The sequence below is a fragment of the Pongo pygmaeus genome, chromosome 6 (genome assembly GCF_028885625.2).
Source record: "Pongo pygmaeus isolate AG05252 chromosome 6, NHGRI_mPonPyg2-v2.0_pri, whole genome shotgun sequence".
NCBI lineage: Eukaryota > Metazoa > Chordata > Mammalia > Primates > Hominidae > Pongo > Pongo pygmaeus.
In genome coordinates, this window is record NC_072379.2 from 22,093,610 (window position 1) to 22,108,469 (window position 14,860).

The 14,860-nt window shown below is 41.7% G+C and overlaps 1 protein-coding gene across 6 annotated transcripts in view; it reads right to left on the reverse strand.

The window, feature by feature from the left end:
- LOC129040952 (uncharacterized) overlaps positions 1-14,860 on the reverse strand; it is a 28,465-nt gene that overhangs the window by 6,001 nt on the left and 7,604 nt on the right. For 3 of the 6 annotated variants that reach the window (XR_010127083.1, XR_008503744.1, XR_008503745.1), the window contains 4 exons: positions 13,142-13,200; positions 11,918-11,990; positions 5,008-5,191; positions 418-502 (listed from right to left, as the gene is read on the reverse strand). Coding sequence is in view for 1 of the 6 variants with exons in the window: in XM_054495906.1 (XP_054351881.1) it covers positions 418-502; positions 5,008-5,191; positions 10,632-10,833; positions 11,360-11,468; positions 11,918-11,975 (638 nt within the window). In the remaining 5 variants the exon portion in view is untranslated. Of the gene's footprint in view, positions 1-417; positions 503-5,007; positions 5,192-10,631; positions 10,834-11,359; positions 11,469-11,917; positions 11,991-13,141; positions 13,201-13,551; positions 13,591-14,860 lie in introns of all 6 variants that reach the window. The other 3 variants (XR_010127082.1, XM_054495906.1, XR_008503743.1) reach the window with 3 other exon arrangements.

Sequence of the window (14,860 nt, forward strand, 5' to 3'; positions counted from 1 at the left end):
AGCAACTCCCATCTAAAATACAGGGATAAGTGTTACACAAGTAGTAAGCCCATGTTCTTATAAATAGTAAATCATGGGCCAGGCACAGTGGCTCATGCCTGTAATCCCAGCACTTTGGGAGGCTGAGGCGGGTGGATCACGAGGTCAAGAGTTCCAGACCAGCCTGGCCAACATGGTGAAACCCCGTCTCTACTAAAAATACAAAAATTAGCCAGGTGTGGTGGTGGGTGCCTGTAATCCCAGCTACTCGGGAGGCTGAGGCAGAGAAATGCTTGAACCCAGGAGGCAGAGGTTGCAGGAAGTCAAGGTTGTGCCACTGCACTCCAGCCAGGGCAACAGAGGCAGACTCCATCTCAAAATAAAATAAAATAAAATAAAATAAAATATAAAAATAAAGACATAAAGGATGTCACTTACATGGACAGGTGTTCAGGGCTTGTGTGGAGGAGTTGTGGATGAGGACGAAAGTCGACTTGGAGACAATGGAGTCCGACTGGAGTTACTGGATGAGGAAAGGAGAGAAAGAGAGAGAAAAGGAAAAGGGTAAGGGAAGTGGAAGATTTGCCTCAGTGTGAAGGTCATCTCTGATTGCTGACAAAGGCAGTGGAAAATGTTGGAGAAGGTCTGAAAATATTGCTAAAGGTTGGTGGTTTCAGAAAATCTTGTAACATTTCCTTCACTTTAAAACTTAGCATCTCAAGGGTTTTTAGTATGAGGTTTTTTTTTTTTTTTTCCCATGGATTTCAGAGTAGTTGAACCATTCAGCCACAGAAAATAACTCCGGTATCAACCACATTTGAATATTACCAATAAAGACATGGGACTCTCCTCCTCTGAGGTCGAGCGCTTCTATTCACTTGCTGCTCCGCCTCCTCTTCTGCCCACCCTCACCTCCTTTTCTGACATCTGCTTCTCCCAGGGAGGACTTCACACCCTCCTCACAGAGCCAGCTGCCACCTCCCACTCTTCAAGGTTCCATCACGTGCCTGGCTCCACCACCTTCTCGCGTGTGACATCTACCTTTCACCAAGTGGAGGACACAGTGCATCCATGGTGTGTTTAAGGAGACAGTTCTGATGGCCACAAAATTATTTTGTTATGTGGTCTGTGATTTGAATTGCCCTGTCCAAAGACTAATGCATGGCTCATGGTCAGGCCAAGTAAGGTTATGTTGGAATGAGAAACCACCAAGCACCTTTAATTCCTTCCAAGATCTTTTAGGAGTGGGACAAAGTCAAGTGCTGTTAGTGATGGCAAGAGAGGAGATTCTCTCTGCTGCAATCTGCTGATGATGGCAGGTCCAGCACTGCTCCAGCACCCAATCCTTGCAGTGTCTTCTATGGCGCTTGCACATTCTTCATATAATACAGGCTTTGCAGTCTCAGTTTCTGCAATCACTGTCACAACTGCCCCTAACAAAAGCAGTGACTGCACTCCTCACAACCTTGAATTTGAGCTTTGTCTTGAGAAATGAAGGTTTCTACAGGTTTCTTCATGTTCACATTAATCCAAACTGAAGATTTACCTCCAGGAATATTTTTCTTTCTCTATTACTTCCCTTAGCAAAAAATGTGTAACTTCCAATCTTCAATTCTTCACCAATGCTTTGATTCTTTGGCTAAATCAAAAGCATGCTGAGGGCCCGGCACAGTGGTTCACACCTGTAATCTCAGCACTTCGGGAGGCTGAGGCAGGCTGATCACAAGGTCAGGAGTTCAAGACCAGCTGGGCCAACATGGTGAAACCCCGTCTCTTCTAAAAATACAAAAATTAGCCAGCATGGTAGCATGCACCTGTAATCCCAGGTACTGGGAGGCTGAGGCAGGAGAACTGCTTGAACCCAGGAGGTGAAGGTTACAGTGAGCCAAAATCACGCCACTGCACTCCAGCCTGGGCAATAAAGCAAGACTCTGTCCCAAAAAGAAAGAAAGAAAGAAAGAAAGAAAAACCATGCTTAACCACTGAGTTTTGTCTTCTCCACTGCAGGACTCCTGGACAAGGATTATTTTCTTACCCTGCTACAGAATTTCTCAACCACTTTCCATGCCATAATCCACACAAAATCTATTTGGCACACTGACTGACCTTCACTCATTGCCCCAAGGTACTGTGAGAGCTGAAGGAGCAGTATTTTAGGACACACCCATTAACCCAACTTGAGAACATTTATTCACCGTAGTATTAATGAGAATGATTAACTGCACAAATTTGTAAACACCTAATAAGAACGTATAATTCATACTTGATTCCCAACACTTATTTCCTGACAATACAAAACTTCATACTAAATGGCTAGTTATTGGTTCTTGGCAACTTAAGTTCCTAAGGTGGTAGATAATCTACAAGTTCTGGTCACTTACTCTGACAATGTACAATGGCAAACAAAAAGATGGGAAAGAAAGAAAACTCTAACAAAGAGCTCTAATAAAGAAAATAGGCTGGGCACGGTAGCTCACACCTGTAATCCTAACACTTTGGGAGGCCGAGGTGGGCAGATCACCTGAGGTCAGGGGTCCAAGACCAGCCTGGCCAACATGGTGAAACCCTGCCTCTACCAAAAATAAAAAATTAGTTAGGCATGGTGGCACATGCCGGTAATCCCAGGTACTTGGGAGGCTGAGGCAGGAGAATTGCTTGAACCCAGGAGGCGGAGGTTGCGGTGAGCCAAGATCACCCCATTGTACTCCAGCCTGGGAAACAAGAGCAAAACTTCGTCTCAAAAAAAAAAAAAAAAAAAAAAAAGAACATTATTTGTTCAATGGGGACTTCTTAGATCTTTCCTATTAGGCTGTGCTATTCGTGTGCAGGCCAGAGTTACAGTATTTGCCATTTTAGGAACAGGGCTCATATGAGTAAACATTAAGGTCCAAATGCAGACAGTAACTGCTATCCCTGAACAGTTGTGTGGCTACTTGAAACTGAAATATGCTGTGAGTATGAAAGACACACCAATTCTCAACAAAAAGAATATATGCAAATGAAGTAAAGAATGTGAAATACTTCATTGTGTATTTATTTATAGTGATTTCAGGTTGAACTTGAAAATGTAAAATTATGTATGTGGCTTGCATTTGCAGCACACATTGTATTTCTCTTGGATACCACTGGTCAAAGTTCAAAGCTTAATGCCGGGTGCGGTGACTCACATCTGTAATCTCAGCACTTTGGGAGGCTCAGGCAGAAGGATCACCTGAGCCTAGGAGTTTGAGACCAGCCTGGCCAAAATGGTGAAACCTGGTCTCTACACAAAATACAAAACTTAGCCAGGCATGGTGGCGCACGCCTGTAATCCCAGCTACTCAGGAGGCTGAGGAAGGAGAATTGCTTGCGCCTGGTTGCAGTGAGCCGAGATCGCACCACTGCACTCCAGCCTGGGTGACAGAGTGAGACTCTGTATCAAAAAAAGGAAGAAAGAAAAAAAGCTTCAGTTATCCGTACACTGCATATGTGCATATTGATAAATCAAGGAGTGCCTGTATTGAGCTTCTGCAAAAGATTTTTTGGAGAGGTGAAGGAAGGAGCAGTTCCATCATTTTAAAAGATTAATTTTTAAAAGCTTCAAGATTAATCTGTGCTTTTAAAAAGGATTTCACAACTATTTTACCTGTTGTATTTGTTCTTGGCTGAGTAACTTCGGTTGTATTGTGAGTAAGAATTTCTGGACTGTAAATACACAGTTGATACTAATATTATAATAAAGCATTTAGAAGAAATTTACAGGCCTTTCTCACACAGCTGTGCACTGCTAATTATTATTATTATCATTTGAGACAGTCTCGTTCTGTTATCCAGGCTGGAGTACAGTGGTGCGATCTCCACTCACTGCAACTTCCGCCTCCCATGTTCAAGCAATTATCCTGCCTCAGCCTCCCGAGTAGCTGGAACCACAAGTGCGTGCCACCACACCTGGCTAATTTTTGTATTTCTAGTAGACACGGGGTTTTGCAATGTTGGCAAGGCTGGTCTCGAACTCCTGACCTCAGGTGATCCACCCGCCTCAGCCTCTCAAAGTGCTGGGATTACAAGCGTAAGCCACTGTGCCTGGCCAATTTTTAAACATAATCCATTCTGCCTTCATTTTATAGTGAAAATAATAATTTTGGTGACTTGAATTTTGAAAACAGTAATTTTCAGACATTCAGATGAGACCACCTGGATGTCTCCAAAGTCATCTTTTTATAAGATAAATATGCAAAAGTCACTTTTCCACCAAACCAGCTCAATTCTGTTTCTGAATCTTAGATGAACTGTCCCACAGCAGAGCCAGAAGCAGCTTGCTGTATCATTTTAAACCTTTCCTCTCCATACATAACTCAGTCCCAACGAATATACACAGATGCACAACCTCAATCAGTAAGCAAGACTCAACCCACTTCAACATTCCTTCCATGAGTAGAGACAGGCCTTCTGTTCCTACCCCCAACACTCAAACTACCCATGTATTACCCTTCAAAATCAAGCCAGAATAACCTTTCTAAAGGGCAGATCCAAATTATTTTAAGAGGGAACTGCTATGAGACCATTTCATGACTGCCACTGCTTTTGTAGGATCTAAGGCCTTCCTCCATTTGGCCACCCAAGTCTATCTATGCAATCCCACCATGCCCACATGGCATTCCTCACTCCACACAGAATGGGTGAGGTATGTGAATATGTGGACATATTTGACATCTCCCTGCCTTTACTCATATTTGGAACATGTTCCCTCCCTTCTGGATGCACAAATGACTGATCTGGGTATACCATCCTTGACTTCTCCCCTAAAAATGCTCAATAACTCTTCATTGCATTTTTCATATTAAGCCTCCCAAGGACAGGGTTCTTGCTAGACCCAATTTTGCACATCTGATACTTATACTAAATACATGTTTGTTCAATAAGTGAATCTAAATGTTAATTGTAAATATAAGGAAGTCATGATGAGAAGGGAACAAAAGGCCCTTCCTCATCGAATTAATCTCTCCTTAGGGAAGACACTGAATTTGTTTCTGCAGATTATCATCTTACCTTTTAATAAGAAATTTAATTCGATTGCCCACTTGAATGATGTTTTCCAGCCTTGGGATTCCATACCACGAGGAACTTCTGAAAGGAATGTTTTCTGGTAGTCCTTCCACAGACAGATCATTCGCATGGCCTTCAAATTTTTGGTACAGTAGAGCCTTGGCTTCAGTGCTCCCAAAGGCTTCAGCTGAACAAAACCAAAGCAATTCAGGAGACTATGCTTGTGTTGAAATAAGATTTTAGTACAATCCAAAGCAAGGTGCAGGTCAATTTTTTTAAATTGAAAAAACTCTAGAAACATATTTACTAACTATTGAAGCAGGTTTAAAGCAAAGGCAAGTATAAATGACCCATTATTAGACAGATCAATGAGACAGAAAATTAACAAGGATATTAAGGACCTGAAGTCAGTTCTGGACCAAGCGGACTTAATAGACGTCTACAGAACTCTCCACCCCAAATCCACAGAATATACATTCTTCTCAGCACCACATCACACTTATTCTAAAATTGACCATATAATTAGAAGTAAAACACTCCTCAGCAAATGCAAAAGAACGGAAATAATAACAAACAGGCTCTCACTGCATAATGCAATTAAATTAGAACTCAAAATTAAGAAACTCACTGAAAACCACACAACTACATGGAAACTGAACAACCTGCTTCTGAATGAGAACTGGGTAAATAATGAAATTAAGGCAGAAATAAAGATGTCCTTTGAAACCAGTGAGAACAAAGACACAACATATCAGAATCTCTGGGATACACATTTCAAGCAGTGTTTAGAGGGAAATTTATAGCACTAAATGACTAATGCACTAAATGCCCACAAGAGAAAGCAGGAATAATCTAAAATATAATATTTATGCAGCTAACAAAGATGAAAAAATGCTCATCACTGGTCACTAGAGAAATGCAAATCAAAAACAATGAGATACCATCTCATGTCAGTTAAAATGGCAAACAATAAAAAGTCAGGAAACAGATGCTGGAGAGGATGTGGAGAAATAGGAATGCTTTTACACTTTTGGTGGGAGTGTAAATTAGTTCAACCATTGTGGAAGACAGTGTAATGATTCCTCAAGGATCTAGAACCAGAAATAACATTTGACCCAGCAATCCCATTACTGGGTATATACCCAAAGGATTATAAATCATTCTACTATAAAGACACACGCACATGTATGTTTATTGCGGCACTATTCACAACAGCAAAAACTTGGAACCAACCTAAATGCCCATCAATGATAGACTGGATAAAGAAAATGTGGCACATATACACTATGGAATACTATGCAGACATAAAAAAGGATGAGTTCATGTCCTTTGCAGGAACATGGATGAAACTGGAAACCATCATTCTCAGCAAACTAACACAAGAACAGAAAACCAAAAACTGCATGTTCTCACTCATAAGTGGGAGTTGAACAATGAGAACACATGGACATGGAGGGGAACATCACACACCAGGGCCTGTCGGGGGGTGCGGGGTTAGGGAAGGGACAGCATTAGGAGAAAGACCTAATGTAGATGATGGGTTGATGGGTGCAGCAAACCACCATGGCACGTGTAACAAACCTGCACGTTCTGCACATGTATCCCAGAACTTAAAGTATAATAAAAAAAAATAATAACAAAATCCTGCCCCCAATCCAAGGCCACAAATAATTTAACTAAAGCCTATAAAATAGGACACACAGAAAAGTCACTCTGTTTCCTTGACTCCACAACTTGTATGTGTGGCTTATAATGCATTTACTTTATTATCAGTCTCGATAAACTCTGGGGGAGAAAGCCGGGGGTAACACACCTAATCCTTTTATGAAATGTCTAACATGGCCTCAAGTGTGTGGGATCTTTTCTCAAGCCTCCATGCCTGAGTGCCATTTGCTGATGGCCCTTCTGCATGATTCAGGAAGCTGGGTCACTAGTTGAACACTAAGTACAAGACTGCATGAGAATCATGCTTGCAGCTGCAGTTAGCTGGAGGGCTGGTAGAAGGCACTGCTCCATGATTGTATATACTGAGTTCTGCCATCTTAATGATATCTGTGTATGTTTTCTATCTTTGAAGATACTTGCATTTTTACATATCAGAATACCAAGGCTGAGAAATAAAAATTTTAAAAATTAAAAAAAAATAATAAAAATAAATGACCCATCATTACAACCAGATTTTGGCAGATTTAAGTGTCCTGATCCTAAGACAATCTTAATAACTCTAAGATCTTAAAAGATTAAACTTTGTTTTTCAATATTCTTGGAAGAAGAGAAAGAAAATTATAGACAATAAAGACCACAATCTGAATACTATTTTTTTTGTTGTTTTGTTTTTGTTTTGTTTTGTTTTGTTTTGTTTTGTTTTTTTCCGAGACGGAGTCTCGCTCTGTCACCCAGGCTGGAGTGCAGTGGCATGATCTCGGTTCATTGCAAGCTCCGCCTCCTGGGTTCAAGTGATTCTCCTGCTTCAGCCTCCTGAGTAGCTAAGATTACAGGTGCCTGCCACCACGCCTGGCTAATTTTTGTACTTTTCAGTAGAGATGGGGTTTTACCATGTTGGCCAGGCTGGTCTCAAACTCCTGAACTCAAGCGATCTGCTCACCTCGACCTCCCAAAGTCGAGGGATTACAGGTGTTGGGATTACAGGTGTGAGCCACCACAGCTGGCCTGCAAATACTATTTGGAAGCAGCCTTTTGCCACTATCTACTTGTGAAATTAATAACCCTCCTTCATTGGCTGCTGCAAACAGGCATGTTTCAGGCTAAATTTTCATCCACACTGTAACCATGAGATCAATGTTCTTTACCCCTTCAACCTCATGAGCATGCTATTTTAAAAGAAATAACTTTCCACAAAGAATTCATGAAATGGGAAATAAAAATAGTAAGCAGAGGCCAGTTTAGATTAAAAGAGGCGTAACAACCAAAGTTAGCAAATGAAGATTGTTTGGACCCAGATTTAAAGCAAAATTTTTCAGATAATGAGGAAATGAGATACTGTTCAGGTAAGAGTAAGGAAACTTGGCCAGGCACGGTGGCTCACGCCTGTAATTGCAGCACTTGGGGAGGACGAGGTGGGCAGATTACCTGAGGTCAGGAGTTCGAGACCAGCCTGGCCAACATGGTGAAACCCTGTCTCTACTAAAAATACAAAAAATTAGTTGGGCATGGTGGCATGCGCCTGTAATCCCAGCTACCCAGGAGGCTGAGGCAGGAGAATTGCTGGAGCCCCAGGGGCAGAGGCTGCTGTGAGCTGAGATTGTGCCATTGCACTCCAGCCTAGGGTGACACAGCAAGACTTTGTCTCAAAAAAAGAAAAAAAAAGAAAGAAAAGAGTGAGGAAACTCAACAAAGGGTTACAAATGAGCTGACACCAAAAAATCATTGTAATTTTGTCAGATGTGATGAGATAGCAGCTGTGTAAGAAAACGTTAATGCTGTTCAGGGATGCATACTGAACAGATAAAATGATGTGATGACTGATTTGCTTTACAATATTCCTGCAAAGAGAGGTAAAGGAATAGAAGAACAAAACGTAGGACAATCTTAATGATCACAGAAATTGAGGAGTGGGTATTTTAGTGTTCATTGTACTATTTTCTCTACTTTTGAATAGGTATAAAAACTGTAATTTAAAAATGTAAAAAAAGGGCCAGGAGTGATGGCTCATGCCTGTAATCCCAACACTTTGGGAGGCTGAGGCAGGTGGATCACTTAGGTCAGGAGTTCAAGACCAGCCTGGCCAACATGGTGAAAGCCTGTCTCTACCAAAAAAAAAAAAATCAGATGGGTGTTGTGGCAGGCACCTGTAGTCCCAGTTACTCAGAAGGCTGAGGCAAGAGAATTGCTTGAACCTGGGAGGCAGAGGCTGCAGTGAGCCAAGATCATGACACTGCACTCCAGCCTTGGTGACAGAGTGAGAATCCACCAAAAAAAAAAAAAAAGTAAAAATGAATTGACTAATCCCTGCTCTGAAGCCACATCCAAACAAAACTCTAAAAAGATTCAAGCAATTTATATCGTGCTATTTATATACAGATCTCCCTTGCACCTCTGTATGTAACATTTAAATATTTTGCAACCTGATGGTTGGAAGTGGCTCAAAGCTGGGCATGGTGGCATGTGCCTGTAGCCCCAGCTACTTAGGAGACTAAGGCAGGAGGGTAGCTTGAGCCCAGGAGTTCTAGTCCATCCCAGACAACATAAGACCCTGTTTCTTTGTTTCTTTTCTTTTCTTTTTCTTTTTTTGTTTTTTTTTGAGATGGAGTTTCACTCTTGTTGTCCAGGCTGGAGTGCAATGGTGCAATCTCGGCTCACTGCAACCTCCGCCTCCTGGGTTCAAGTGATTCTCCTGCCTCAGCCTCCCAAGTAGCTGGGATTACAGGTGCACGTCATCACGCCCAGCTAATTGAGTATTTTTAGTAGAGATGGGGTTTCTCCATGTTGGTTAGGCTGGTCTCGAACCCCCCACTTCAGGTGATCCACCCGCCTCAGCCTCCCAAAATGCCGGGATTACAGGTGTGAGCCACTGCACCCAGTGGACCCTGTTTCTTTAAAAAGAAAAGTCAGGGAGCTGTCAGGGAGCTCACTGATGAATTATTTTGGTGGTATCAACAATTGCTATCAAAACACAACTATAAAATCCAAAATTATAGGCCGGGCATGGTGGCTCACGCCTGTAATCCCAGCACTTTGGGAGGCTGAGGCAGGCAAATCATGAGGTCAGGAGATCGAGACCATCTTGGCTAACACGGTGAAACCCCGTCTCTACTAAAAATACAAAAAAAAATTAGCCGGGCATGGTGGTGGGCACCTGTAGTCCCAGCTTCTTGGGAGGCTGAGGCAGGAGAATGGCGTGAACCCGGGAGGCGGAACTTGCAGTGAGCCGAGATCGCACCACTGCACTCCAGCCTGGGCAACAGAGCGAGACTCCGTCTCAAAAAATAAAAAACAAAAAAACAAAAAAACAAAAAAAACAAAATCCAAAATTATATCTATTACCAGATCTTTCTCCTTACTTCCAGACTTATTTATCCAACTGTCTCCTTTACCTCCACACCTCAACTTAAATGTCAACTTGAAATTCATTAATTAATTAATAATTTAATTATCTATTAATAATTAATGTCTTTGTTCTTAGACTGGCTTTCCTCTAACATCTCAAGATTTGTCTTAAATTCTTACTTCATGATATTAGCACCAAATCTGAAGGGCTCTAGTATAGGAACTCTCTGAGATCAGAAACACATGTATTTTTGAGAAACCACACAAAATGAAATAATTATCATAGCTGTAAAAAGAAATATGTCCATAAACAAATAACGGTAAAGGATTAGAGGCTTTCAGTCATACTAGAGAGTGATGTTAAATAAAATTATTCTGTTAATTCAACAAAGAAATATATAAACCTAATTCTAACAAAGTTTTTATAAAATAAAAAAGAACCAATTGGAGTTGAGAGTGAAAAGTGGAAGTTTAGAAAGAGGCGAGGCCAACTACAGAACGTGCTCATCACATATCATCAAGGCTGCCCCAATCACACCCCTTGCCTCCCCATTCCCTTTATTGCACTTAATTCTTTCCCAGACCCTATACCTTCTTACGAGTAAATATCTCCTACTTACTACATGTTTCCCCACCAGATTGAATGCTCCAGAATGCACGGGGCAGGGCACTGTCTTCTGCACTGCCCAGTTCCTGGCACCTGACTCACAGGTGCCAAATGACTGCAGGATTATGAGGTTGGAAGTAGTGAATATTTCCTGAATACTTGCAGTGGTTCCCAGCAATGACAAATCTAAGATTTCCTCTCTCCCTTTCAGGAACCTTAAAGAAAGCAGCAATACTGTCAGAGGTGTTTGAACGAGAACAACTTGATCCTAAATAGAAGCTGGGTAAAATGAGGCTGAGACCTACTGAGCTGCATTCCCAGATGGTTAAGGCATTCTAAGTCACAGGGTGAGGGAGGAGATCAGCACAAGATACAGGCCATAAAGACCTTGTTGATAAAATGGGTTGCAGTAAAGAATCCAGCCAAAACCCACTGAAACCAAGATGGTGACAACAGTGACCTCTGGTTGTCCTCAATGCTACACTCCCACCAATGCCATGACAGTTTACAAATGCCATGGCAACATCAGGAAGTTACCCTATATGGTCTAAAAAGGGGAACCATAAAAATAATCCACTCCTGGCCAGGTGCGGCGGCTCACACCTGTAATCTCAGCATTCTGGGATGCCAAGGTAGGTGGATCACCTGAGGTCAGGAGTTTGAGACCAGCCTGGCAACGTGGTAAAACCCCGTCTCTACCAAAAATACAAAAACAAATTAGTTGGGTGTGGTGGTATGCACCTGTGATCCCAGCTACTAGGGAGGCTGAGGCAGGAGAATTGCTTGAACCCAGGAGGCGGAGGTTGCAGTGAGCCAGGATCACACCACTGCACTCTGGCCTGGACTCCATCTTTTTTGAAAAAAAAAAAAAAAAATAGTAAGAGAGGCTGGGCGTGGTGCTTCACAACTGTAATCCCAGCACGTTGGGAGGCTGAGGTGGGAGGATCACCTGAGGTCAGGAATTCGAGACCAGCCTGGCCCACAAGGCGAAACTACATCTCTACTAAAAATACAAAAATTAGCTGGGCATGATGGCAGGTGCCAGTAATCCCAGCTACTTGGGAGACTGAGGCAGGAGAATTGCTTGAATCTGGGAGGCGGAGGTTGCAGTGACCCGAGACTGCGCCACTGTACTCCAGCCTGGGTAACATGAGCGAAACTCCGTCTCAAAAGCAAAACAGTAAGAAAAAACTGGAGCTGAGTCCTGATCATTATATTTACTTTCCTAAAATAAAACAACATTATAAAAAACATTACTCAGTAATATACTTTAGTTGAAAGGGGAAAAAAGAGACTTACCAAATTTTTTTGCAGAAAAGCTGATCCACCGTCCTTCTTCATTTAGTGATTCTGGCATACCATTCTTCCTTTACTATCGAAATCACAGGAATACAAGTTTTCTCAATTTAATGGGTTTAATAGCTTGGGTTATTAAATATTATTATTATAAAATAGGCAGTATTATTTTTTCTTTTCCTGTGACTAAAATTATTTCTAAGATCCAGAATGTATTTATTACTGAAACAATGCTGACACACACTGCACAAAAAAGGAAGAACCAGACATTCATTAAAGCTGGGAAAAAGCAGAACTCAGTGTGCTCAAGAACCACTAGCAGGCCGGGTGCAGTGGCTCACACCTGTAATCCCAGCACTTTGGGAGGCTGAGGTGGGCAGATCACCTGAGGTTGGGAGTTCAAGAACAGCCTGGCCAACATGGTGACACCCCAGCTCTACTACAAATACAAAAATTAGGCAGGCATGGTGGCAGGTGCCTGTAATCCCAGCTACTTGGGAGCCCGAGGCAGGGAGAATTGCTTGAACCTGGGAGGTGGAGGGTGCAATGAGTTGAGATCACACCACTGCACTCCAGCGTGGGCGACAAAGCAAAACTCCATCTCAAAAACAAAAACAAAACAAAACAAAAAACAGCTAGCAGGTGCCATTTGCTATGGGGAGACTAGGGATATAATCTTGCTGCAATCCTTCCATTTTAGTAAATCTAAACAGTGTGATTCCATTCTGTTTTGTCCCCACTCTATTCCAGAGCCAAAACAAATATGAAAATCTGTTATATTTCTATTTCTTTCAAAACACATCTAAGAATTAAGAGATGATATGCATGGCTCCATACTCTAAAAGGAAGCCTCTTATGTCCTGGGTATCATGGACATTTCATGAATGTTTGTTCAGTTGTCTGGTGCAAGCTTCAATAATAACCTGTTCAATGCATTATGCCAGATAAATTTTGCATCTCAAAAGTAGGAAAAATATTGTTCTTTTAGTTCTGTCTACCCATAAATGCAACATTTACATGTATTTATAATGGGTTAATAAAAATAAAATGAGTTTACTGTTCTAGAGAGTACTAGAATTTTGACAACATGAATTCTCCTGTCCTGGCATGTAATTAAATGTTAGAGGAATATTATTTCATGTGGAAGATACCATTAAAAAATCAATGTTAAGCATTAAATAATTATTTCACATAATCTTCTAATCTGACTTAAGACTGAAGATCTACCTCCTGAAGCTGGTTTATCTAGTTGTAAATCTTCACGTGTTGAATTCACAAGTTCATGTCTGCAAGGTGAGAATAAATGCTTAATATTCACTAGGCAATATTCAGCAAAGTAATATCCACTAGTACATATTTAACATTTAATCATGAAGGGTGGCTTTGGAAAGAAAAGACAGGCTGGGCACGGTGGCTCACGACTGTAATCCCAACACTTTGAAAGGCTGAGGCAGGCAGATCACAAGGTCAGGAGTTCAAGACCAGCCCGGCCAACATAGTGAAACCCATCTCTACTAAAAATACAAAAATTAGCCAGGCATTGTGGCAGGTGCTTGTAATCCCAGCTACTCAGGAGGCTGAGCTAGGAGAATCACTTGAACTTGGGAGGCAGGGGTTACAGTGAGCCAAGATCATACCATTGCACTCCAGCATGGGTGACAAGAGCGAAACTCCAGCTGAAGAAAAAAAGAAAAAGAAAAAGAAAAAAAAGAAATATCCCATTACCTTAAGGCAATGTAGATACAGCCAGAATTTCTACAGAAATCTGAACCACATTATAAAGCCAAAAAAAAAAATACCAGCTAATATCATTTAAAACATATAGTACTAAATGGAATAGGTAATATTTTTGTTTTTTTTTTTGTTTTTTTTTTTGAGACAGAGTTTCGGAGTGCAATGGCACGATCTCGGCTCACTGCAACCTCTGCCTCCTGGGTTCAAGCAATTCTCCTGTTTCAGCCTCCCGAGTAGCTGGGACTACAGGCACCCACCACCATACCCGACTAGTTTTTTTATTTTTAGTAGAGATGGGGTTTCACCATATTGGTTAGGCTGGTCTTGAACTCCTGACCTCAGGTGATCCGCCCACCTCAGCTTCCCAAAGTGCTGGGATTACAGGTGTGAGCTACTGCACCCGGCTGGAAAAGGTAATATTTTCCACACATAAACATTAGTGTAACTTTATTGGACTTAAAAAAATATTTTTTTTAGTAAGAGAAGCAGAAGATTCTCCTGAACTGCATCATTTCAACTAGCATTTATTTACTCACAATTAAAATAATACAACAGCTATAAAAAGTCAAGAGGTGGCCAGGTGCAGTGACTCATGCCTGTAACCCCAACACTTTGGGAGGCCAAGGTGGGTGGAGCACCTGAGGTCAGGAGTTTGAGACCAGCCTAGCCAACATGGTGAAATCCCGTCTCTACTAAAAATACAAAAATTAGCTGGGCATGGTGGCTCTCACCTGTAGTCCCAGCTACTAGGGTGGCTGAGGTGGGAGGATCGCTTGAACCTGAGAGGTGGAGGTTGCAGTGAGCCGTGATCACACTGCTGCACTCCAGCCTGGGTGACAGAGCAAGACTCTGTCTCAATGGAAAAAAAGAAAAAGTCAAGAGCATAGGGAGTATTAAAATCAGACATAACCAATGGTCTCTCATCTGAACAGCTCCATTTTTTTGCTATCATTATGTGTTAAGGTCTATTTGCTAAACATTAACATTTGTACTAAAGTTTCAAGTGTATCATATAACACATTAATGCTGACTTAGGTTTAATGTCCTTTGCTGTACACTATACTTGAATATCATACTTATATATCACAACAAAAGTATCTTTCTCTAAGGCAATTACCATTAACACTGCTTTAAAATTATAAATGTGGGCCAGGTGTGGTGGCTCGTGCCTGTAATCCCAGCACTTTGGGAGGCCGAGGCAGGTAGATCATG